The sequence below is a fragment of the Pseudopipra pipra genome, chromosome 4 (genome assembly GCF_036250125.1).
Source record: "Pseudopipra pipra isolate bDixPip1 chromosome 4, bDixPip1.hap1, whole genome shotgun sequence".
Lineage (NCBI taxonomy): Eukaryota > Metazoa > Chordata > Aves > Passeriformes > Pipridae > Pseudopipra > Pseudopipra pipra.
In genome coordinates this window covers 49,349,580-49,371,451 of record NC_087552.1, presented here as the reverse complement: position 1 = coordinate 49,371,451, position 21,872 = coordinate 49,349,580, and the positions used below count along the sequence as shown (strand labels likewise).

The window sequence follows — 21,872 nt, the reverse complement described above, 5'->3', positions numbered from 1 at the left end:
TTTTTAATATCTTCTTGGAAAGTAACTCAGTATATAATCTAGAACTATACCAGTATTGATTTTATAATCTGACTAGAAAAACAAACACATCACAGACAACAACAGATGAACAAGCCAGGGCACCAGGCTGCAACTTACCTGCAGCTCCTGGTTAGCAAAAAGGAAAACACATATAATTAGAAAGAACGAGGACAAACACTGAAAGATACTCTAGAACCAGGGAAAAATGTTTTATTACATAAGATTTGCCAACAGTAAAAGACTGATTCAAGCTCTGAAAAAAAGCTTTAGTCAAAAAGCTAGTATTTAATGTCTCTTTCTAATGAGAGATTGATTAAAAAAATAAACAAACTGATGACAAAACACTAAAACCAGCATGCTCATGATACATTTTCTCTAGCGTAACATGTAAAGCAACTGTTTCAACAAACATTGATGGAATTCTTTCACTAACACACATGAATCTATACTGACCACATCCAGCTGACAAAGCACCACCAACATTAATTATATACACGGTGTAGAAAGGACGATGTTGTCATTAACTGTTTTACCAGCTACTTTGTGTCAGTTTTATAAAGTGCACCTGGACACCAATAGCTGGATCCATTCTCTTGGCACATTTTAAAGCTAAGGTATCTGGGTTTCAAATAACCACCATGCTAAGTGAAATCCATAACTTTAAGACATAGCTGTTTTAATTCCCAAGTACAATAACGATCTTTGATTTTCTCACACATTTTGTCAACCTTCAACAATTCATCTAAGTAATATGGAAAACCCGGTGAAGTTCACCAGTCTACAGACAGTTACTAAAACACCACATCTAGCCCCAAATGTGGTTCCAAAACTGCCCCAACAGAGTATCTTGTGGTGACTTAGGAGATCACTATGATGCATTAAATATGTAAAGCAAACTAAATATTTTGTAGTCTCTTTCTCTCTTAGTGATTTCTTTTGCTCAAAAAAAAAAGATGAAAAGTTATGGCAAAGCAAAAGAATTCCAACTACAACAAAGTACTACTACTGCAGGCTGAACCACTTAAGTTCAACTTGAATATTACTCAGATTTTAATGGAAAAGCCCCAGTTCATACTGTTGACATTTAATTATTAGCAATAAAGAATATTCTATATTTTTGGTGCAAAACTAGGCAGAAATCTTATATCAAGTGCACAATTTATATGGAAGACCCTACATATGTACAATCTGTGCTTTTACATTTTTTCCGAGTATAGTACTACATGTTTCATTCAGGTAAGTAATAAGAAAGAAACAGTTTTTTCTTAATTATGATCCGCTATTAAAATAACACAGAAAATGAAGTTAAAGGTTAACTTGGTTTGGCAAGTTTCCAACTTTTGGCATCCTACCTGCAGAATCCTATCTAGTATTAAAATCATGTTTTACTACTACTGAGCATCAATTTTGAACTGCTTTGACTACTTGTGTTAAATACAGGAAATTGTGTCTGTGTAGTGTGTGGTTACATCTATGCAATAGACCATAATGAGCCTGTACTTTCCCTAGAAGGTTCAAATATTAGCTGCAGTGAGGCAATACACAGGAAGCAAGAGGAAAGTGAGATAAAACCAAAGTATTAGGGGGAAAAACCCCAGGATTTTGTAAAAAGGGCTAGATAAATCAGGAGAAGAATAGACAGGCAGATATTCTTAGCAGCTTGTGGACTCATGACCAGCAAGGGTCTCCATTCTAATTCAATATTTTGCATAGACTAATGAAACCACTGCGAGAAACTACAAAGCATTTGACGTTTTTAAGCTTCAGCAAATTCTTGTCTGAAGCAAGTAACAATTGTTAACAGAATCCTTACTATTTCTCAATACTTGAGAATTAATTTTGTTTTACTTCCCCCATCTCTTTTTGACAGGAGGAGAAATGGAGGAAATGTAAGAACTGCAATAAACCAGATATAATGTTAAAGTCAGTGCAAGCAATCATAGAGAGCAAGTCAGTCATATATGATGAGATAGTGTATCGTACAGTTTGTCACTTTGAAAGCCTTGTCATGTTTTCAAAATCCAGAAACATATCAGAAACAAAAATTATGCCATTTTCTTAACATATTGTTCCATAATTAAGTTTTCTACTGTATGATACCCAGGTGTTCATGCTGTAATTGGCTTATACTGTCATATCACTGCACTTTCTTTCACTTAACTCCCCCCAAAAAATCTCATCTCTTCCCCCAGAAACCATCCAACAATTTGCAACAACTTAACACTGCGAAGTTTGTGACACAGGTTTCTTTATCTAGATGAGCTCAATGATGTCATAAATTCTTCTGAATTGGATTAGTTAGTAGAGCTACCAATTCCTTAGAATTGCACCAACACAACCTTATTTTTAAAATGTTCTCAAATGGAAATATACAGAAGAAACCCCAAGGTCTCACCTCTGCATCTTCCAATTCAACATCTAAAAAGTCAAAGTCTTTAAAAACTCCAAATTGTTGTTCACTGGTATTGTCTTCTACAGCCACTTCCTCCTCTTGAATCACTTCTTCTGTTGCTGAAATTAGACTAGTTTGTTGATCTCCAACGTCCAAGTCTTCATTAGAAGAAAACACAACCTGCACATAAGATAAAAAATAGAAATAAAACCTTCCAGTTTCTCTAACTCCTAAAGTCATGTATCCTGCTTCCTGCCATTTAATGGCATTACAGGCAGCCAGCACGAGTACAGCTATACTGATAATACCAGGGCAAAACATATAGCCCTCTCCCTAGAAGACTGACCTAAAGTCACTGAGACAGCAACATTAGTTTTGGCTGAAATTAAATAGTGTTTTGAAGTCTGGTTAATAAAGAACCATGCCCATTGGACTTCTTGAGGAGTAACAGTAATTCATTACTTATGATTCCATCTCTAATTTTTCAACTGGATTTGTGAACTGCTGAACCGAAACTAGTTTGTCAAAACCTGCTGTTCACAACTTCACCAATACTTAAAAATGCAATAGCATTCCACTACTTGAGTTTAAAAACCAAAACAAATCACCATCACCACTTACTGAAGGATTCTTGGGAAGACCAGATTCGGGACCACACAGAGAAAGTACATTCATTAGCTTCTCCCTAGTCCTTCTCTGAAAAATATACCAAAGGCAATCACATAAGCATGACATTTGCATTTTTACCTAGTCACAGTGCATGCTGACATCCTCTAAAAAGAATCTTAAAATTTTTTCTTTTTGCCAGTATTAGCTTTTAGTTTATGCTGTATTCATTTACTGGTTTATTAAGACACAATACACTTCAGTAGGTTTTTTTAATACATTCATAAACACTGTCTCCAATATATGTATAAAGTGTTTGAGACACAACGTACCTGAGACAGCTGTGGTCTCTTCCAGCTGACAGGAACTAGTGCATTTGAATTGGAGCCTGAAGAAGTTGAAGAAGTGCTCCGGGTGACAGCAATGACTTTTGGCTTCCCGTTTCTACCAGCTGCGCTGTGTTGATCACCATACTTATTCCCAATAATTGGTGTCTAGCAAAGGCAACAAACACTTTCTTAAAATTCAAATCTATATTAGTAAAGAATACATACTTGATTTTAGAATTTAGCATTATATAAAATGTAGGAGGGCTTGTCCTGTTTGTAAGCATTCTGTAAAGCCCATGTCTAATCCACTGAGCCTCAGTACACTGGGGAATACAAAGCTGAATATTTGTACCCTACGCAGCAAGCTGCCATTCTGCCCACTTGTGTATTTTCGAATTATGCACATTTTATGCTGAGGATCAAACTGTATTTTTAAGCACACTTTAAAACCAACTGTGTTCCAAGTTTAAAATATGCAAAGCTTCTCTGTAGCATCATTCCCTGCCATTAACAATTGTTTTCACAGACCAGCAACATCACAAACACATGCACACTTCTGAAAAAACAAAGATCAAATTCAGTTCTTTCAACAGCAAATGCTATTCCAGTGAACTCTGTGGGAATTCATCTTGTCTCTCGGTTTTCTTGTCTTTCAGTTATCTGCATGCACTTCCAGTAGTGAATTTACTTACCAATTCAAGTAATGCTCCTAAGACATCTGTATCTCCAATCATTATCTGGGGTTAGTTTCAATCAGAAGCCCTTACTTCTGATCACTTCTAAAGTTTCTACAATTTTCACAACTCTATATTACAATGCAGTCACTTGGCCACTCCCCTTTTCAGACACAGAATAAGTATCAGCTGTATTATTCTCAGTTCTACTGAACCCTTATAAGGGGTAGGGGTGATGTTTTTAACCACAGGAGGTTCTTCTCCAGTTGTGTCCCTCTCACATTGAGTTTCCTGTATTTTGTATCTTACTCTCTCTTCTATATTTCCTCCCCCTTCCAAAGTCATGCCAAAACTGTACAGGGTTTTAATCCTCTCTGTCCTTGAATGCACAACCCTTCATTTGTTGAAAGCCTGCAATGTTCAGCTGCAAGTAGCAGCCATCTGCATTATTCTGCTCTCTGACATAGCTGAAATACCCTTGAGAATAATCTTATTGACTTCTAGTAATTAACTCTCCAGACATTCAAAAGGGAGAAAAGGCAAAAACGCAACATAAAAGAATTCAAAGTTTATCTTCCAGTATGACTCTAATTACAAGTATGAAAAATTTCAACCTCTGCCACTCTTACAACTTATACTTATTTTAAAACATGTAAACATAGAAGGCTAACAGAAAATAACACCTGAGTTTGCAACAGCAAGTCATTACTGTGTTGTTATTTAAATGTAATAATTACCTCTGATATATCAAAATGAAAATCTAAGGTCTTCCCAGGTAGCTCCTTCGAGACATTATTAAAAATTTTCGTGAAAGAGATTTCAGGAGAACCTATGTCACCTCCATAAGACTTCGGAATATCATTAGGCACAACAAGGCTTGCAGATCGAGACACTACCAGTTTCAAAATATTAAGGGCTTCCTTCCAATATGGACTCTAAAGAGAACATACACAAATCACAAAACAATCACTTCAACCAAGACAGCAACTTTCACGTACAGTAGGATTTTGCAAGAATCCTCAAATCAAAACCTGTGATCCTTTACACGTGGCTAAAGGTGCTAGCACAGGTGGGAAGCTTCAGACCTTGAAGTGCCAGGAAAGCAGTGGCAAGGTACCAGGCCATCCCATGTGGGTGGTCAGGGCCAGCCAGGCAGGCTCATTAGCTCCAAGTCACGATGCCAGCCACACCAGACTCTGTCCCATGTCCCTCAGTCCCTGTAGTTACACTGGTTTTTACCACTGCCTGAAGTATCTGCCCTTCATGCCCCAGGAGATAAAAATGATAGTATTTAAAAACTGCCACTTCTTGGTATCTTTAATTATTTTACATTATGGATAGAGTGAACTGATTTTGAAACAAACAAAACTATTTTGTGCTTGAAATCATGAGGAAATATAAAAGATCTTAAAAAAGTGAAAACATTTACAAATCAAAAGTAAAAACATTTACTCCATCAAACCAATGGAGTGCTTAAAAAAAGCCAGGGAAAAAAAATGAGAATATGAGAGGCGGAGCCTGAGTTAAGGTAACCTCTCTGGAATATTTTTTCGCTAGTACCATTCTTTTGAAAGCTTATATCTTCTAATTAAGATTACGTTCCATGGTAGTGTGGGCTTGCACAGAAAGCTCAGATAAAGGTCAGAGGTAAAGCAAGCAGCTGCCAGGCCATAAAAACTATAGTTAACGCTAATCATTCCATTTTGCCTAATGTACTCTGACAGGAGCACAATATCTAAAGCACATATCCATCAGTAACAAAACATCCAGGGACCACTACTCTTCCTGGTTAATTATGATTAAACCATTTGACTGAAATACATTTGGCAATAATGGAATTCAGAGAAAAAAGAAAAGGAGGGGATAAAAAAAGAGAATGTTGTGCACTGAAATGGTTTTATGCTCCAGGCATTTTTATAAAATCTTTCAGCAAGATGCTAGACTTTCTTCTGTGAAACAGATTTTCAGTGAATTTGTGTTCCATGTACAAAGGCTCAAATTACCTTGGGCAAAACACTATGGTTCATCTTTTGGGGACTTTATCTAACAAAAAATGCACTCAATTTTATTAAGGTGCACCTTAACGTTCCTCACAGATGTATTACTGAAAGTGGTTTAAATATGCATTTAACCATAAAACTTTCTTTTTAAAACAGATACACATAAATAAAACATTTGTGCAGCTTAGCAGTAAACATTTCCTTATATTTTAGTAGTTGAAGGATCATCTCCTTTAACTGCATATGAGGAGTAGCCTGTATCTGCGAACAGATGTACATTCAACCAGATAACTTGTCCCACATGATGCAAATCACACTGGACAATACATAAGCATCTAGTGAATAAACTACATAGGAAAAATAACCCTATGGAATCCTACTTCAAACAACTATTTTTATATCTGAAATAAATTCTGCCCAAAATTCAAGCGTAATTTTGATACCACTTTGATAATAAGCAGAAAAGCCTTTTACAGTTCTTCGGAGTACCTACCTGAACATATTTACCAATAACTTTTATGATTTCCAAATTAAATTGCTTCACTGGTGCTGTGGATAGGTCAATATGACTCAGAAGACTGTAAATGATCTGCAGCAAGGACTGTTGCATACTGGATAACCCTTTCTCTAACAGCTAAAAAAAGTTTTATAAAACACAAAATTTAATTAGGGCTTTTAATGGTAACAAAAAATGAAAGCAAACATTAAACTATAGCTAACTTCCACACACATTTATTTTTCCCTCCAAGAAACTGAAATGTACCACTTCCTGTTTTTCAAACCTTTGTTTTAGCATTAAAAACCAGTAATGCAATAGAACAATGGTTTTTGTCCTGATTAATTTTCCCACTGAATTTTGACATATTTGTTAGCACAGATCTAAAGCACCTAACAATAAAACACTTCTCACTAAATAGAAGTGTTCATACAAATTCGAAACCTTAAAGTTGTAGGAAAAACAATTGCAGCTACGTCTTTAAGAAGGTTGGTTAACACAGTTTTATGAACAAAAGAAGTACATATAAAGTCATTCGTAAGAATGAACAAATATTTTAAAAATATCTTCATCAGTTTGAAATTATACACTTCAAGGACAAGCTCTACAAGCTTTTCACACATCATCATGGCTAGGCTTCACGAATGAAGATTTAGGAAGGCACTATCCACGTTTGTTACAGAAGCTTTTCACACAAGGTACTTTTTAAAGGTAATAACAGCTTTCCTGTATGAACAGCTGGCAGAATTATACAGTGATTTCAGTAATTTAAATTATCTTTTATATATTATGCAATACTTACAATTGAACTTTGCAATTATTTTTTTAGATTGTGATAGAGACATCTTTAAATGTGCACTTGGCTAAAAAAGGTCTCTTAAAATGTGCATTAAGCATATTTTGCAAAAGCCAAGACAGTGTATATTCATGTAGTACAGAACACAAATTACTACTACCAAACACTCCTATCACAAAAGGAGCTCTTTCATTAGATTAGAGGAATTATCACTGCAAGTTACATTTAAATTACTGCACTCCAAAATGGCAGTAGTCATTCCTTTTCCATCCTAGAACATTTTAGTATTATTTTCCCATTATGGAAGATGTACTTTATTCCCCCCAGTATTCAGAATCATAAAAAGTAAGGAAATGGCAAGAAATTGTCAACATGAGATACACTTTTATTAAAAATTTACCTCTGCAAGATAAGTTATGAGGTTAAATGTGGCATCTGAAAAAGAGTCATGCAAATATCTACACACTACATTAATCCAGTTAGAACAGTCTCTGGAGTAACTGTGTGTACTGTATAAACTCATCATATGAGCCAGATTGGCAAGAGTTGGTGACTTCTCCTCAGCACAAACCTGAAAAGCAAAAATATATTTAATCATATTAGAAATTATAATCTTTTTAATCCAAGCATTCACAAGTCATTATGCACTTTTCCCAGATTTCACTCCATTTTCTAATAACTGAAATAGAACTAATCACACAAGCATGACTAACAGTTTCTGTTAAATTTTGGTACTGTGGCATCCATGTTCCAAGTTTATCTATTAATCATACCAAACACACCTCAACTAGTAACCCTAGATTTAGTAACACAAGTATTTCAGGGACATCAGTAATGTGTGGATTTGCATCAGGCATGTATTCCTTTGAGATAGCTTGTGCACAGTTTAGGGGTTCACATATGACAGTCTGGGCAGCCAGGGGCATCTCCTATTCCAGACAGCACTTTCTTATTCCCCTTTCCACACTCTTCCTTAGAAGGCAGATTGTCAGGCCAGCACAACACCATCCTGGCTGGCGACTGCTGGTCTGCACCATGTACTGCTTTAACAGCCACTACAGTTCAGAAATATTTCAGGATTAATCGCTGTGTACAAGTAACAGAAAGAACACAAAACCTAGTCTTCTCCATCTACTAATCCGAAAGGTGAGGATCACTTCCTTCTCATAAGTAAATTAGGAAATAAATTAACGCTTAAAATGTGATTATGTTTACATTTTAAATGACAAATGGAAAAATCGGACAAGTGAGAAAAAGTAACTGATATCATCAATAAGAAAATTTTTTCTTGAAATCTAAATTTTATAGATAAGCTAAATGTGTTTTTTCATTGGCAAACAGAAACTCAGGGGTTGGTATGATGTCCAGCTATATAAATTAGGGTTGGGTCACATCTTTAAAAAATAACATTTCATAGTTATTTATATTACTATTAGAATCATGTAGAAGTATTACATAAACTGAGCCAAAAAATAAAAACCCAAAGCAGAAACAACACTGGTATAACCTCCTGGGTACTTTTCCAAGCATCATGTTACATACCTTTGCTATCCTGTCAGCTGTTTCTTTACAAAACTGTGTTGGGTTATCAAAATGTTGTATCAGATGAGGAAGCAGGCACAAGATGTTTAGGGGAAATCCTAAACACATACATAAACACAGTTATATGAGCCCTAAAGATTTTTAATATTACTTAATTTAATGTGGAGTTATCCGGTATTTAAAACCCTTACAGCATGAAACATACATTCACATAAACATATAAACTATATATACACATATCTAAGTGTGTATCTATGAAGAACATATATATAGATGTGCCTGTGTTAGGTACAAAAATAAACTGGACCAATTAAGCAAAACTACCATGAAACTGGATAGTTTTAGGAACTAGTCATATTGTTTATAAAAACGTGTAAACAGTACTAATTGAGATAGCACAAGATCATGAAAAATAATACACTGCTCTTGAAACTCACTTGTAAGCAATAGCCAATACATAAAGTTTACGTGAAATCTTTCTTCTCAGACAATCATGGTCTGTAATGTATTCCCACTATCCAGCAGTGTTAATATCGACAACTGCAAAAAACATTTAACTGAAGTCTTTCTTTAAGGCAAATGTCTAATTACTTCTGATTTTGATTCCACTTAATTTGACGAAAAAAAGTTTTTTTATTACATATTTGCAAAAGATACCTGCTAACTGAGAAGGATCCACCAAAGCATGCCGGGAGATTGTGATGAGTTTACTGAGGAGATGAACAGTCATTTCTTGTGTTGATGCTGAAGTAAAGCCTTTCAGGAAAAGCTGCTGAAGGCCTGGAAAGTTATTCCATTTCAGTTTATTCTGCACCTTTTCTATCTTTTCCCGACTCTCTGATTTATCCAGAGGCATGTGAATAAGAAGCTTGTTGAGTAGCTTGAGAGCCAAAAGGTATTCATACTCATAGTCTGACTCCAGCAACGAAGCTGCAATCCAAAATATAGTGGCCATCAAGTTGACAGGGTCAGTAGTGGGTTGCACATCATACATTCCTCCCTCTCTCAGGGAGGAAAGGCTTCTAGTCCTGGCCAAACTTCCACCATGATTTATCCTTCCATCCATTATATCCAGCGTGTTGCTCCGTCGCCGGTCGCCTCTCCGTTCACTGATTAAATTCAGTCTCAAGGAATTACTCCTTGTATTGCTGTAGTATCCCAAACAACTGCCACTATTAATGGGACTTGTGCTTAGATTTATCTGTCCAGTGCTTTTCCTATTAGCTGCATACTTGTTTCCCATTACAGAATCATGGTATGAGGTTCTAAAATAAAAATCAATATTACATATTATTCCATGCAAAATACTTCAATAACATACAGTTTAGTAAAAGAAAGAAAGAAAAAACACGTTACACTAATCACATACACATGCAGTGAATATTCTGCTTCATCACCATAGGATTATTATAATATATGTAAACACAAAACTTCTGTATCTATTATTAAAATATCCTTACAACATAAGGACAAGACTGTAGCATCCTGTTATCTCTTCTACCTAATCTATTTGTTACAATCCCAGAATACAAAAAAATCACAGCAAAATCAGAAAAATTAGCCTATAGCATGTAAAAGATTACCTGTAAGTGATGAGCTAGCATCCCAACTTACTTATAGATGCGATAAAAGTAGAGAAATGAATGAATTTGCTTATTACCATATATCTGTCTGAAGTATCTGACTTAGGAAAACCAACATCTTCCAGTTCTCATACTGAGAAATTGAATATATTCCAAGAAATTTCAACATTTTCAAAAACTTTGCAAGGAAGTCAAACAAAGAATAGATGTCTGTACATTCAGGGATATTTTTCAGTTTGATAAAAAGCCATTGAGCTAATCACTCCCAACTGTGATGAGACACACAAATGACTCAGACTGTTCAACTACACTTCTCATATATGGACAACAAAATTGAGGCCTAAGACAGTGCCTATATTTTTGAGAAGCTTCAGAAGAACTGACCACACATTTAAGAACTGAGCCATGAGGAGCACCTTGAATACCTATTCTGTAAAATTAAATTGGACCCAAGAAGGTGAATTGGAAAGGTAGCAAAGATCCTTTTCAGGAAATCTAGAAGTTTTGTTTGGGGCAGAATAATAAAAACATAGAAGAGCAAGCAATTTCACTATACGGATACAACTATTCTGCAAAGAAAACAAGAAAACATTTAATTACATTTTTAATACAGATTTTTAGTAATTCAAATGTATAAATAAGCATAATGTAGCTTGACTAATAAAAGAACTTACTGAGAAAGGGCAGAAAGCAGATCATAATGCTTCATGGTTTCAGCCAATGTATCAATAGCAGACTCTAAAGTCAAAAGCAGCTCTATGACAAAACCCTGGGGAAAGTCACAAGCCATTATAAATTATGCAGTATGCACAAGGAATATCACAGAAAATCTACTGAGTAATAATATAAAAATAAAAAAAAAACAGTATCAGTAACTAAATTATTTCATGTTTCAATTAGAACACAATCCTGATGAGACTCGAATTAGCAGTACAGCTCCAGGATAAGGAAAAACTTCCATTTATTTTTAAGTATTCACCAAATTCATTCTGGTTTGCATTATTTTTAAAGATGAACTGAAGGATGGAGTCATTTAGACACTCATTTTGCAGAATTAGAAGATCAGATCCACTCTTTGGATGTACAAGGACACTAAGTTGAATGATTGTTAACACTTTTTCAGGTTAAGTTCTTCATTGAAGAAAACCTAAATTATTTTCTATATGGCTGATCTCAGTATTGTACAACAATGAAAGAGAAGGTGTTTTCAGAAAAGAGATGATTAAACTCTCTGAAAATTCCTATTGCTGTAGAGGAGAATGTGCACAACTCATCATTTCATCAGCTAATTAGGTGAAAATTCAGAAAGAATCACAATTAAAACTGTTTTGACATTTGAAATATTTAAACATAAAAAGCAACTGAATAAAATAATGCTTTCATATTTTGCTGTCATTAAACTAGTAATGCAAGCATGCCCTTCACGCCCACTTAGCTTTCTAATAAAATGGAGGGAAAATTTCAAGTACCTGAGCTTCTTCTCCAGCATCGCCAACAGTTTCTACTAGTCTGGAGAGAACATCAGAAAGTGTAGATGGAGTGAGAGGCTGCTTCAGAGCCCTGAAAATCTGAAAGGACCTCCCAGCGTAATGTCGAGAGGAGCAGGAAAGCGCAGTTTGCAAAGCAACTTCACTGAGACGGCGTTCCAATTGATATCCTCCTACAAAAGCAAGTAAATACTCAAGCAACGCTGCTTTATAAAAAAACAAATCCACTTGAATTTACTGAAGAGTAAATTGCCAAAGTCATTCCTAACTTTAAAATACCCTCATATCCTCTATATTTCTCTCAAACAGTATTAGTTTCAAAAATCTTTACAGGAAAATAAACTTGTATAGTTAATACTGAAAGACTTTCAGAGATTAAAGCATTTATGACCTGAATATTATGTGTTCACAACAAATTAATAAGATATTTTTTCTCATTCCTAAAAGATTAGATTTAAATCTGTCATAACAGATACATGAACTGAAATGTGCCACACATAAAAAAATATATTTTTTAGAAGCAGTAAGCAATTACTTACAGTGATTTTATAGATAGCCTGTATGTTTACATGCATTAAAAAAATATTCATTTAGTTTGCGGACTTGGACATTCGATCATGCACTGACTTGTTTTCCAACATACCTGAGTTAGACTGTTTAAATATAGATACCACATGCTTTAAGAACACAGTTAACTGTTCAGCACTCTTAATACTAGGGTTCTTGGCTGAAACATCTTCATGATTCCACAGTGGGCCTCTTTTCCTAAAAATATAAAAAGAGAGTAAACAGAACATAAAACATAGCCTTTGTCATTAATAGTACTTAAATTAAATTTGAACTTTAAGGTTAACTGCAAGAGAATCTACTACCTGCCATGTAAAAGAAACCATCTAGAACTGCAGACATGAATAGGAAAGAAGTTTGACAACTGCCCAATATTACACAAATATACAAGAAGTTAAGACAAAATTCTCAGGAAGTGATGGAAAGTTAGAGCTGTATTAGATAAAATCACTTACTGGTGATAAAACAGAAACAGAATTAGACAGTATGATGCTAAATAGTAAGGGGTTTGCCATTTTTCCACAAAATACATGTCATGACAAAAATGAAAATTGATATCTTACCTTGAGGTAATAAATTCTATTAGAGTTTTCACTTTTTCATCCTGCTCTACTGAAATGTCAACCTCGTTGAGGATTGTGGTGTGCAGTTGAGAAATGGCAGCACTTGTATTTCCTAAACTGATGCTAGAAGAGGTAGAACTTGAACTAAGCCCTGAGTCTGTCATTGGGGAGGGCTGGTAATCAGGTATAAAATCATGAACACCTGCTGAAATAAAAACAAGGTAATTATGAGCTTTTAAGTTGACAGTTAATATTAAACATATCAAAAGAAAAAACAGCCCTCTAAAAAAATCACTGACTTAGCAAATGTAATGAGAATAATTTAAAGAGAATAAATTAACAGATGCAGTAATTTCAATGAAATCAACAAGTCTGCTATATGAGAAGTCTTCACTTGACTTACATGACTTTTAATAGGGAATTGCCTGTTTAAAACCACTGTATTATGTTTGATTTTGTACTAGTAATATGACAGCTCATCAGCTTCTTAGGCATCTCAACTCAATAAGTTTAAACAAATTATAGAAACTTACTTCCTAATAATGAGCAGATAAATTTTTTGTTAAGACCCATGCCTTGTGCTAGGCATGCATATCCCTTAACACCTTATCTTAATCACCAGCTGGAAATGTTTGATGCTGACCTTACTGTAGTTTCTATCAGACATTTTAGTTTTAGTAATAGCAGAATATCGTGTCACAATTAGACAGTTTGACCCAAAACTGCAAATATTATGAAGGAAATGGTTTGTATACATCACTGTACAGATGCACCAATGAAGTTCTGCCAAACAGATTCACATAAAGGAGTTCTTCCACTATACACTTTTTAATTCCTCATTGCTACAAAACCCAAATTCACAAATCAGATGAGTTTTTTTGGTTAGTAATAAAACCACTTCAAATGTGAACAAAAGAGAATGAACAATTGTGTGGCAATATGCTGCCACCTACTGAAATAATATGAAATAGTACATTTCAGAAAAAAAAGAATTAATTTAGATTTCTTTAGAAACTACAATAGGCTCTCATCATTAAAACATTCCCTTCATAAAGAGATACGTAGAAAACATATAGTGTTCTGTATAATTACAATATTGTAATGTTAATGTGAACATTAGAAGGTAGTATGTCAAAAAAGTATTCTGGTAACCAATAAACAATGCAATTACAGCTGACAAAAATGAAAAAATTCAAGTTGCTATAAACAAGTAAGGAATGCACTTTCCTGTTTTTTAATTTCAAGGGCATCACAAAAACTGCTGTACTAAAGATCCAAACCATAGAGCTCCCTCTTTGGTTTCCACTACTATTTAATCACTCAACTGTGCTCCCTACTTTGATGACTGGGCACAAAGTGCTAATGTGACCTGTATTCATTTTGACTTCATTAAAATCCAAAGAAATATATTTTAATGCCAAGGGCTCAGGAAGATATACAAATAAGAGAATTTTTAATAATGCCTGGAAGAAGAGATAACTTCCCATGTCATTTTAACAAGCAAGACATAATAAATCAAAAGCATACCTGTGAAAGTATAATCTAAATGGGTAGTTTGCTTGACAGTAAGCACCCTAGACTCATTGAACTCTCTGTTTCTGAGTAGGACAGAAGCAACAGACTGGACATTACTGCCAGATCCCATCACTATCAGTAGATGTAAAAGTAGTCGTTTACAATGCTCATAGACTTCAGGGTGACAGTGGTCAAAACCTAACACAAAAGGAAAATGGCAAGGCTTTATTATATTCAAAGGGCACACTGAATTACATTATTTAAAAAATTGCAGTATTCAAACTGGTCTGTTATACTTTACCAAATAATAGATATATAATTCACTAACCAATGTTTTTTCAGTGCTTCAATATAGAAACAAGAGCATACAGTTTAACAAACTGTATAGTGATCAGACCAAAAAATATATGATAATCCCATGCAGGGTTAAAGTACAGAGTGATTTTAAGTAAGAAATTAATTTGTGCTCTGAATGAAAATTACTACACATGGAAATACAAAGAAAAAAATTGAATTTTACTGTGCCTACAAGGAGAAAGAGGTAAAAGTAAATCCAATAGAAAGTGCCTTTAAACAACTCCAAAAAAATCTTTATTCATACTAATCACTCTGAAAGATATTTAATTGAATTTTTAAATATACTGTAAATATTATCAAATTAATGAGATTTCAATACAATGGCAAATATTAATTTAAATATCAAAAAGAACAGCTAAGAATTCCTAAGTTACTATACATATTTCTGTAAGAAGTTAGTTACCTAGAAAAATTGCATGAAGCAAAAGATACAAATATCCTCCCCATTCCACCTTTACACTGTGGTCAACTATCAAGTCCGTCAAAAGAATCACTGCTATGTTGCATCTAAAACAAACAAAAATAAATTAGTTAGAAGAATGTAACATGAACTTTATGAAGAGCTGCAAAGAGCTTCATATGCTTCTAGCCTGTATTCATTCTTAAGTCTATAAAGATTCATTAAGTTGTGTTATAAAAGATGAACACTCATAACTAAGACAGAAAAACCTCCATCCTCCAAATTAAAAGGCTGAGTAACCCTAAATTGCTAGACCTGTAAGTAAACTCACAGAAAACAAATGTACTATCTACTGTCTTTTAATCTGCTATCTTCAAATTATTCTATTTGTGCAACACAAACTAAAACACAATGAATTGCCATAAGCTTTGTCAAAATAGTTACCTGTGAAGTGACATGCCTGGAGGAGAAGTTTCAGGCAAATAATCCACCAGTGGTGACCAGCAACCTCCAGAAGGTGGGAAAGGTAGAGGCTCTCCTTGATTGTGCTCCATCACCTTCAACCGCCAGTTTGAATAGAGAGGCATTGAATCACCTAACACAACAGAAAATTAAACCAGAAATACACATAAAATACAAATTTCCATATCATATAGTCTTCTAAAGAAATATTTTTAAATTCTTGAAAAGCTGAGATAGGGGACAGGGAAAGGTAAACCAGCTGTAAACAGTAGTAGTTGGACAGAGTTAAAAAAAAAAAAAAGTGGTTATTTCTTTTAGCATAGGGATGATTCTACAGAAGACACACCCATATCAGAGTAAGATTTTGTTGAACAGGTTTGTAAAAAAGATGAAAAAAAGGCAAAGTGATCTAATGTAATTTCCTTGAATTTCAAACCTCACGTCAGATAGGGAGTTAGTCAAGGCTGGCACCTTAGATCGTACTGAACTCACTTTTGAAGAGCATTCCACTATAGCCTAAGGAAGTGCTTCTCAAGAGCACCTCCTCATACGTCTTGCTAGTAAAAACCCACCATGCCAGATAGTAAAAACCTACATGTCAGATAACATCAGCCTGATATATGGGGTAACTCAGAAATTGGCACTTTTACAACAGCATAGCCCAATCCCACTGCTTTACAAAAGTTACTGCTCAGAAAATCAGTAAATTTGTCAAGAAAACACAAAAAGACATTTAGTTTTTGATGAAACAAGCTTCAAAATTGGAGGAAAAACAGCTATTTGGTATGACAGTATACTGTGTTACACATTCAAGATACTTTTCTGTTTTTAAAGGAAATGTTTTGGACTTCATAACAATCAGTCAAGGATAGAAACAAGTAAGGAAACTGCCTCAACAGTTCAATGTTTCAGTGATTCTTTTGGAAGTATAGCTGCAGAAGTCTCACATGTTCACACGTGTATTAGCTCATTATCACCTTCTCCACCGGAAGTGACAAACTTCTTACTGATGGAAGATGTGAGAGATCTTCTGCTTCAGGATACTCAGTGTTGCTACCACAAATAGCAAACAAAAATGAAAATGACCACAGCTGTGATAACTGGCCCATTGCCTATCTGAGCAGTAGTAAACACCTGGCTGCCCAAAAGGTTACTGACCCAAGGTTTAGCAGATTCTGCATTAGGATGCCCAGTCTTTACAACAAGCTCTGTAACGGACATTAGGTTTCACCTTCTTGAAAGAGGCACTAAGAACCACATATTCACTCTAACCTTCACAGTCTGCAGAAAGTCAGTCATTAAGGAGTGCCTAAGGAGATCCTAATGGACGCTCGTTACTTCAATAGAGCATGGAACATGCTGTGTTCCAGACTGACATCTAAATCTTAAAACAGAAATTTACATCCTGTTGTTCAGGAGCACAAGAAAAGTAAGGAAACTGTAACATGCTCAAACAACTCGCAGCAAAATCAACTCAACAAAAATTGAATCAAAGCTAAGAAGACAGCCTGTGGGAGCACTCTAATGATCTGGATCAGAGTGAAATATATCTGATCATCCCATGCAGGGTTAGAGTACAAAGTCATTTTTTACAAAGTCATTTTAATTACTAACAACCTCTTAGCTGAAACAAGAGTTTCAGTCAAACAAGTACTCTGACCAAGTATACAGAACCCACTAATGTAACGCATCATTTACTGTCTGACCATTTTCCTCATTTTTGCCTGATGATCTGATCTGTTTAGCTTTTCCTAGCATTGTCATGATGATTTTGTATCTTAGGCATTGGTACAAAAGTAGCCACAGTTAACAAGCCTCTGTTAAAAAAATATCTCCATAAATATAATGGAGACATTTTTACCTCTATCCTTACCACTGCGTCTCAGAAAAAACCAAAACGGAAATCATATAAAATAACCGAAAACACATTTTCAAAACAAGCTTGAAAATTAGACCTACATAATGAGACCCTTTTCCCTTGCTATATTTTCTTTTGATATGGCTTCTAAGAAGGTTTTGTACCCATTTTTTTTAAACAGGCCAAGGAATGCTATAATTTTAAAGAACAATTACTTCTACTTTTCTTCTTTTTTTTTAAAACTTCTTTTCCATCACCTTTTTTTTAATCTCATCTTCCTGCTGCTAATCTCTCTCTGTTTCGTCTGCCTAACTGTCAAGGGAAATAAAGTAAAATAATTTAATTTGGGAAGACGTTCACGACTTATTCCAGAGGACAAATGAAGGAAGAAAGCATATTAACTTCCTTGTAAACTTTATCCTAATCAAATACATGCCAGACTTCAATAGTAGTACTAGGATGGAGGGAGGCAAAAACTCTTTTTCAACAGGTTTATGCAAAAAACCACTGATAATGCCCTTTTCGTTACGTTCCACAACCTACAGCAGAAGTATTAACTTGAGAAAATTTGGTTTTTTATTCATAGAAGTATTTTAAAATAAAAAATGTTACTTTTTTCCTCTTCATATGATCCTCCAGAACTGCTGCTGTAGCGAGATTCTAGTCTGTGGTGCTGGCGGTTTAAGTTACTGTTCAACCCGCTGTAGATGTCTAGATGCCCGTAACTGTAGGTACAAAAAAAGCAGCACTAGTAACTGATATTCTGTGACAAACATCAGGCAGGGTATCTCAGTAAAACTGTATTTCACCAAAAACGTTACGCAAAAAACAATTCATCTTACAAGGACAATCAACATGATGTCAAAGGATCTCCACTGTGTAAGACACATCTCCTCTAGCAACATTAGCTAAGGGGATTCAGAGAGATTATCCAATATATAAATTATATTTCTGTTCATACTCCTCTGTAGAGGAAACTGAATAAATTATGGGACCAGGCATTTTATTGCTACAGCTATATTGTTGTTGATGCCTAAATTAGCTACTCTTACACTGGACTGTGTAAGAGCATGTTTCCTCTACAGTTTTTTGAGTTCAAACTACATTTGAGACTGCTACTGTTAATCCCAAACAGTATTCCAGTTCTGCTGATTAAAACTGGCCTGTAATTCCTGCAACATAAGCATACCTGGAGCCACTGAGATGCAAGTATAGTACCTATCAGGAATTCCTGTAATTCAACTAATAACTGCTCTTTGAGGAGACACTTACTTCTCTTCGATACTGTCTTTTATGTGTTTAGTATCAGAGTTGCCATCTGTGGGAGCTACCATCGTATTGCTACTAGAAGTGGTACCTGTGAATTATATTCAAAGAAAAAAGTTGGTCAATAAAAAGAAAAGTAGTCTTAAGCATTACATGATGACCCTTATTTACTTGTCCTTGCCAAAAGCCTTAATCAGGTTTACTCCACAGTGACTGGCACAAATACAAACTGAGCTGTACAAATTACTTTCATATGTAGTAAAAGATCGTGAGCTGCTACCATAATTTCACTAACTGGAAAAACTAAAAATAATCCATTCCAGGAATCTCTGAGTCTTCAATTTAAATTAAGTAGAAAGGTCAGTTTTTGAAACAGAACCTAGAGACCTATTTCTTCATTCCCTGTATGCCACACCTCATCGTAATCTGTAAAATGTAGTTGGACTTTGAGTATGCAGTTAAGTCAAACCACAAACAGATTAAGGATTAAAACCTAATAGCCTACAGTAAAGCTTTTATCAATTTCCTTTTAAGAGAAATTTATAAGCATCACACTGAATTGATGACCACAACTGGAAACAATTTCGTGCCCCCTTCACAGCCTTTGCTATTCCAAGTTGCACTAAGTGCAAGAGCCATGGAATTTTTATCATATTTTTAAACACTTTCAAGAACAAGTGCCAACGCATTCACTTTGTGATCCAGAAAATCCCCATGTGATGGGTCCATGCTGCTTCATAATACTGACAGTTTGCAGCACAAAAGTTAAGTCCTTGCTTAGATACCCTCCCCACACCAATGTCTTTTGTGGCTCACTTTGAAAGACGCTGCACCAAAACAAGACAGCTTTTCCCTAGATTTCTCAGTGTGTTCTGGGATTGAAGCATGAGGTAGACACTTCTGGTATTCTCAGTGGGTTTGGGTTCTTTTGATGACTGACCTATTTCTAATTGTTAATTATTTCTAAATAAATTCTCCTAAGTAAGTGTACTTAAATCCTCTTGAAACAATTTAAGATCGTGCAGCTTGTATCTATAACAGAACTTGAAATTTAACAACTGAGATGGATTTAAAATTATATACATTTTCCCAGTTGTTTGACTGAATAGAAATAAAAGTCATACAGTGAGGGCAAACAGTGCAAGGCCTGAACATAGACAAGTCTGATACATATATTAAGACAAACCTGTTCTATATGAACCTATCAGACACTCTTTAATAAGAACTCAGATTGTGTAAAATGAATTTTTTACTTTATTTTTAGAAGCAGAATGTTGCACTCCTGTTGAATATTTATAGATTAACTCCAACAGTATAATTGATTGATAGCAGCATGTTTATAATTGACAATAATACTAGTTTAAGTTAGTTAAGTTAGTAAATTCTTACCTGAAGTGACAGAGGGGATTTTGTAACTGGATGTAATGCGGTAATATGGTGGATTATCCATATGGGTGACTCCTGAACTGACAGGATCTGTAAGCTGAAGTTCACTCACCAGCTCTTCTAGTAGTTGCATTGTTTTATCTCTACCCAAATAAACAATAACTTTCTTTACCTGCCATAAAAAAGTATACAAATATACAAAAGATTTGAATATCACAACTTGTTAAAATTAGTATCTACTTGCACTGCAAGTGAGGATACATGGAACTTACTCTAATTCTAAAAGCAAACAAAATTGCTTTCCCAGCTGTCAACAGCAGCAAGCATCGGAAACATATCACAAGAGTAAGAAAGTAAGTCCGAAAATAAAGTCTGAAAGTAAGTCTTCTGGAAATTATTTAAGAAGCAAAAGATTTTCTTAGAAAGGTTTCAGCAACATCTGAGATCAACACTGGCACGAATGCAAGCAAGTGATGCAGGAATGTTTGACTCGAAGATTGTTTTGTCACCTTGTTCAATCCATACATGCAATGATTTTGGGCTGCAAACATTATTTGCAGATTTCCTGATGAAAACAACTGCCAATCTATGAAGAACTTAAGCTGCCCTTAGGAAGAACTTAATAAAATTATAGGTCCTGATTTATTATTAGCAAAACCAATAATAATTTTCTAATGAAAATGCTGAGTTTAACTAAAATTGATACTGTAATTTTGACACAAAAGTAACTCAAATGAAAGAGCTGAATTTGATTTGTTCATAGTACTTGGTGGTCATAAAATATGGGGTTGGAGATTTTGATACTAGAAATCCTACCTCAGACTTGTTTGGTGATCTTTGCTTCTAGACACACTCCTAATTTTTAAAATATCAATAAGCACCGAGGAGAGACATATCACATACTCACATAAGGCAAAAGGCTGGGTTCACTGTTCACTCCACAGATACTGATCAAGAAGTGTAAAATTATTTTCAGATTCTTTGGCCAGCTGTCTGCTAAAGTAGTCCAGACATTTTCTATCTCTGACCAAGCCACTTCATCACCATACTAGAAAACAAAATAGAGAGATCTTCTGAAAACTCCATCAGAAAACATTGTACTGGAACGTGATCTGTACTGACCAAGTGGGACATGTTCTAGAAAAAGGAGACACAAATCCTGTAGGAAACTGTTGCCTTTTTAACATTCCAGAGTGATGCTTTCACCTATATTCATGTTTATAAACACATTCTAGAAATAACTGTTTTCTTTTATAGATATAAATGTATATATATATACCTAAAGATATATGTTCATACTATATTATTTTATTGATATATAATACATCAGATTGCAAGACCTGGGCCTGTTTAGTCTAGAGAAGAGAAGACTGAGAGGAGATCTCATTAATGCATATAAATATTTCAAAGGCGGGTGCCAAGAGGTGTCAAGACAGACACTTTTCAGTGGTGCCCAGAGACTCTTTCTGGTGGTGCTCCTCATCCCAGGATGAGGAGCAATGGCCATAAACTAAAACATGAGAAGTTACACCTCAGCACGAGGAGGAACTTTGCACTGATGATGGCAGAGCA

The 21,872-nt window shown here is 35.0% G+C and overlaps 1 protein-coding gene across 14 annotated transcripts in view; it reads right to left on the bottom strand.

Annotated features, from left to right (window-relative positions):
- The window catches only part of FRYL (FRY like transcription coactivator), a 161,152-nt gene that overhangs the window by 24,174 nt on the left and 115,106 nt on the right, over window positions 1-21,872 (bottom strand). For 8 of the 14 annotated variants that reach the window (XM_064653933.1, XM_064653937.1, XM_064653938.1 and 5 more), the window contains 19 exons: window positions 21,208-21,348; window positions 20,304-20,472; window positions 18,921-19,005; window positions 18,261-18,373; window positions 15,773-15,923; window positions 15,332-15,435; window positions 14,584-14,769; window positions 13,057-13,261; window positions 12,570-12,691; window positions 11,909-12,099; window positions 11,114-11,208; window positions 9,514-10,121; window positions 8,857-8,954; window positions 7,715-7,885; window positions 6,516-6,656; window positions 4,760-4,957; window positions 3,352-3,513; window positions 3,035-3,109; window positions 2,410-2,593 (listed from right to left, as the gene is read on the bottom strand). In XM_064653933.1, coding sequence (XP_064510003.1) covers window positions 2,410-2,593; window positions 3,035-3,109; window positions 3,352-3,513; window positions 4,760-4,957; window positions 6,516-6,656; window positions 7,715-7,885; window positions 8,857-8,954; window positions 9,514-10,121; window positions 11,114-11,208; window positions 11,909-12,099; window positions 12,570-12,691; window positions 13,057-13,261; window positions 14,584-14,769; window positions 15,332-15,435; window positions 15,773-15,923; window positions 18,261-18,373; window positions 18,921-19,005; window positions 20,304-20,472; window positions 21,208-21,348 — 3,199 coding nt within the window. The remainder of the gene's footprint in view (window positions 1-2,409; window positions 2,594-3,034; window positions 3,110-3,351; window positions 3,514-4,759; window positions 4,958-6,515; window positions 6,657-7,714; window positions 7,886-8,856; window positions 8,955-9,513; window positions 10,122-11,113; window positions 11,209-11,908; window positions 12,100-12,569; window positions 12,692-13,056; window positions 13,262-14,583; window positions 14,770-15,331; window positions 15,436-15,772; window positions 15,924-18,260; window positions 18,374-18,920; window positions 19,006-20,303; window positions 20,473-21,207; window positions 21,349-21,872) is intronic. The other 6 variants (XM_064653939.1, XM_064653940.1, XM_064653931.1 and 3 more) reach the window with 3 other exon arrangements.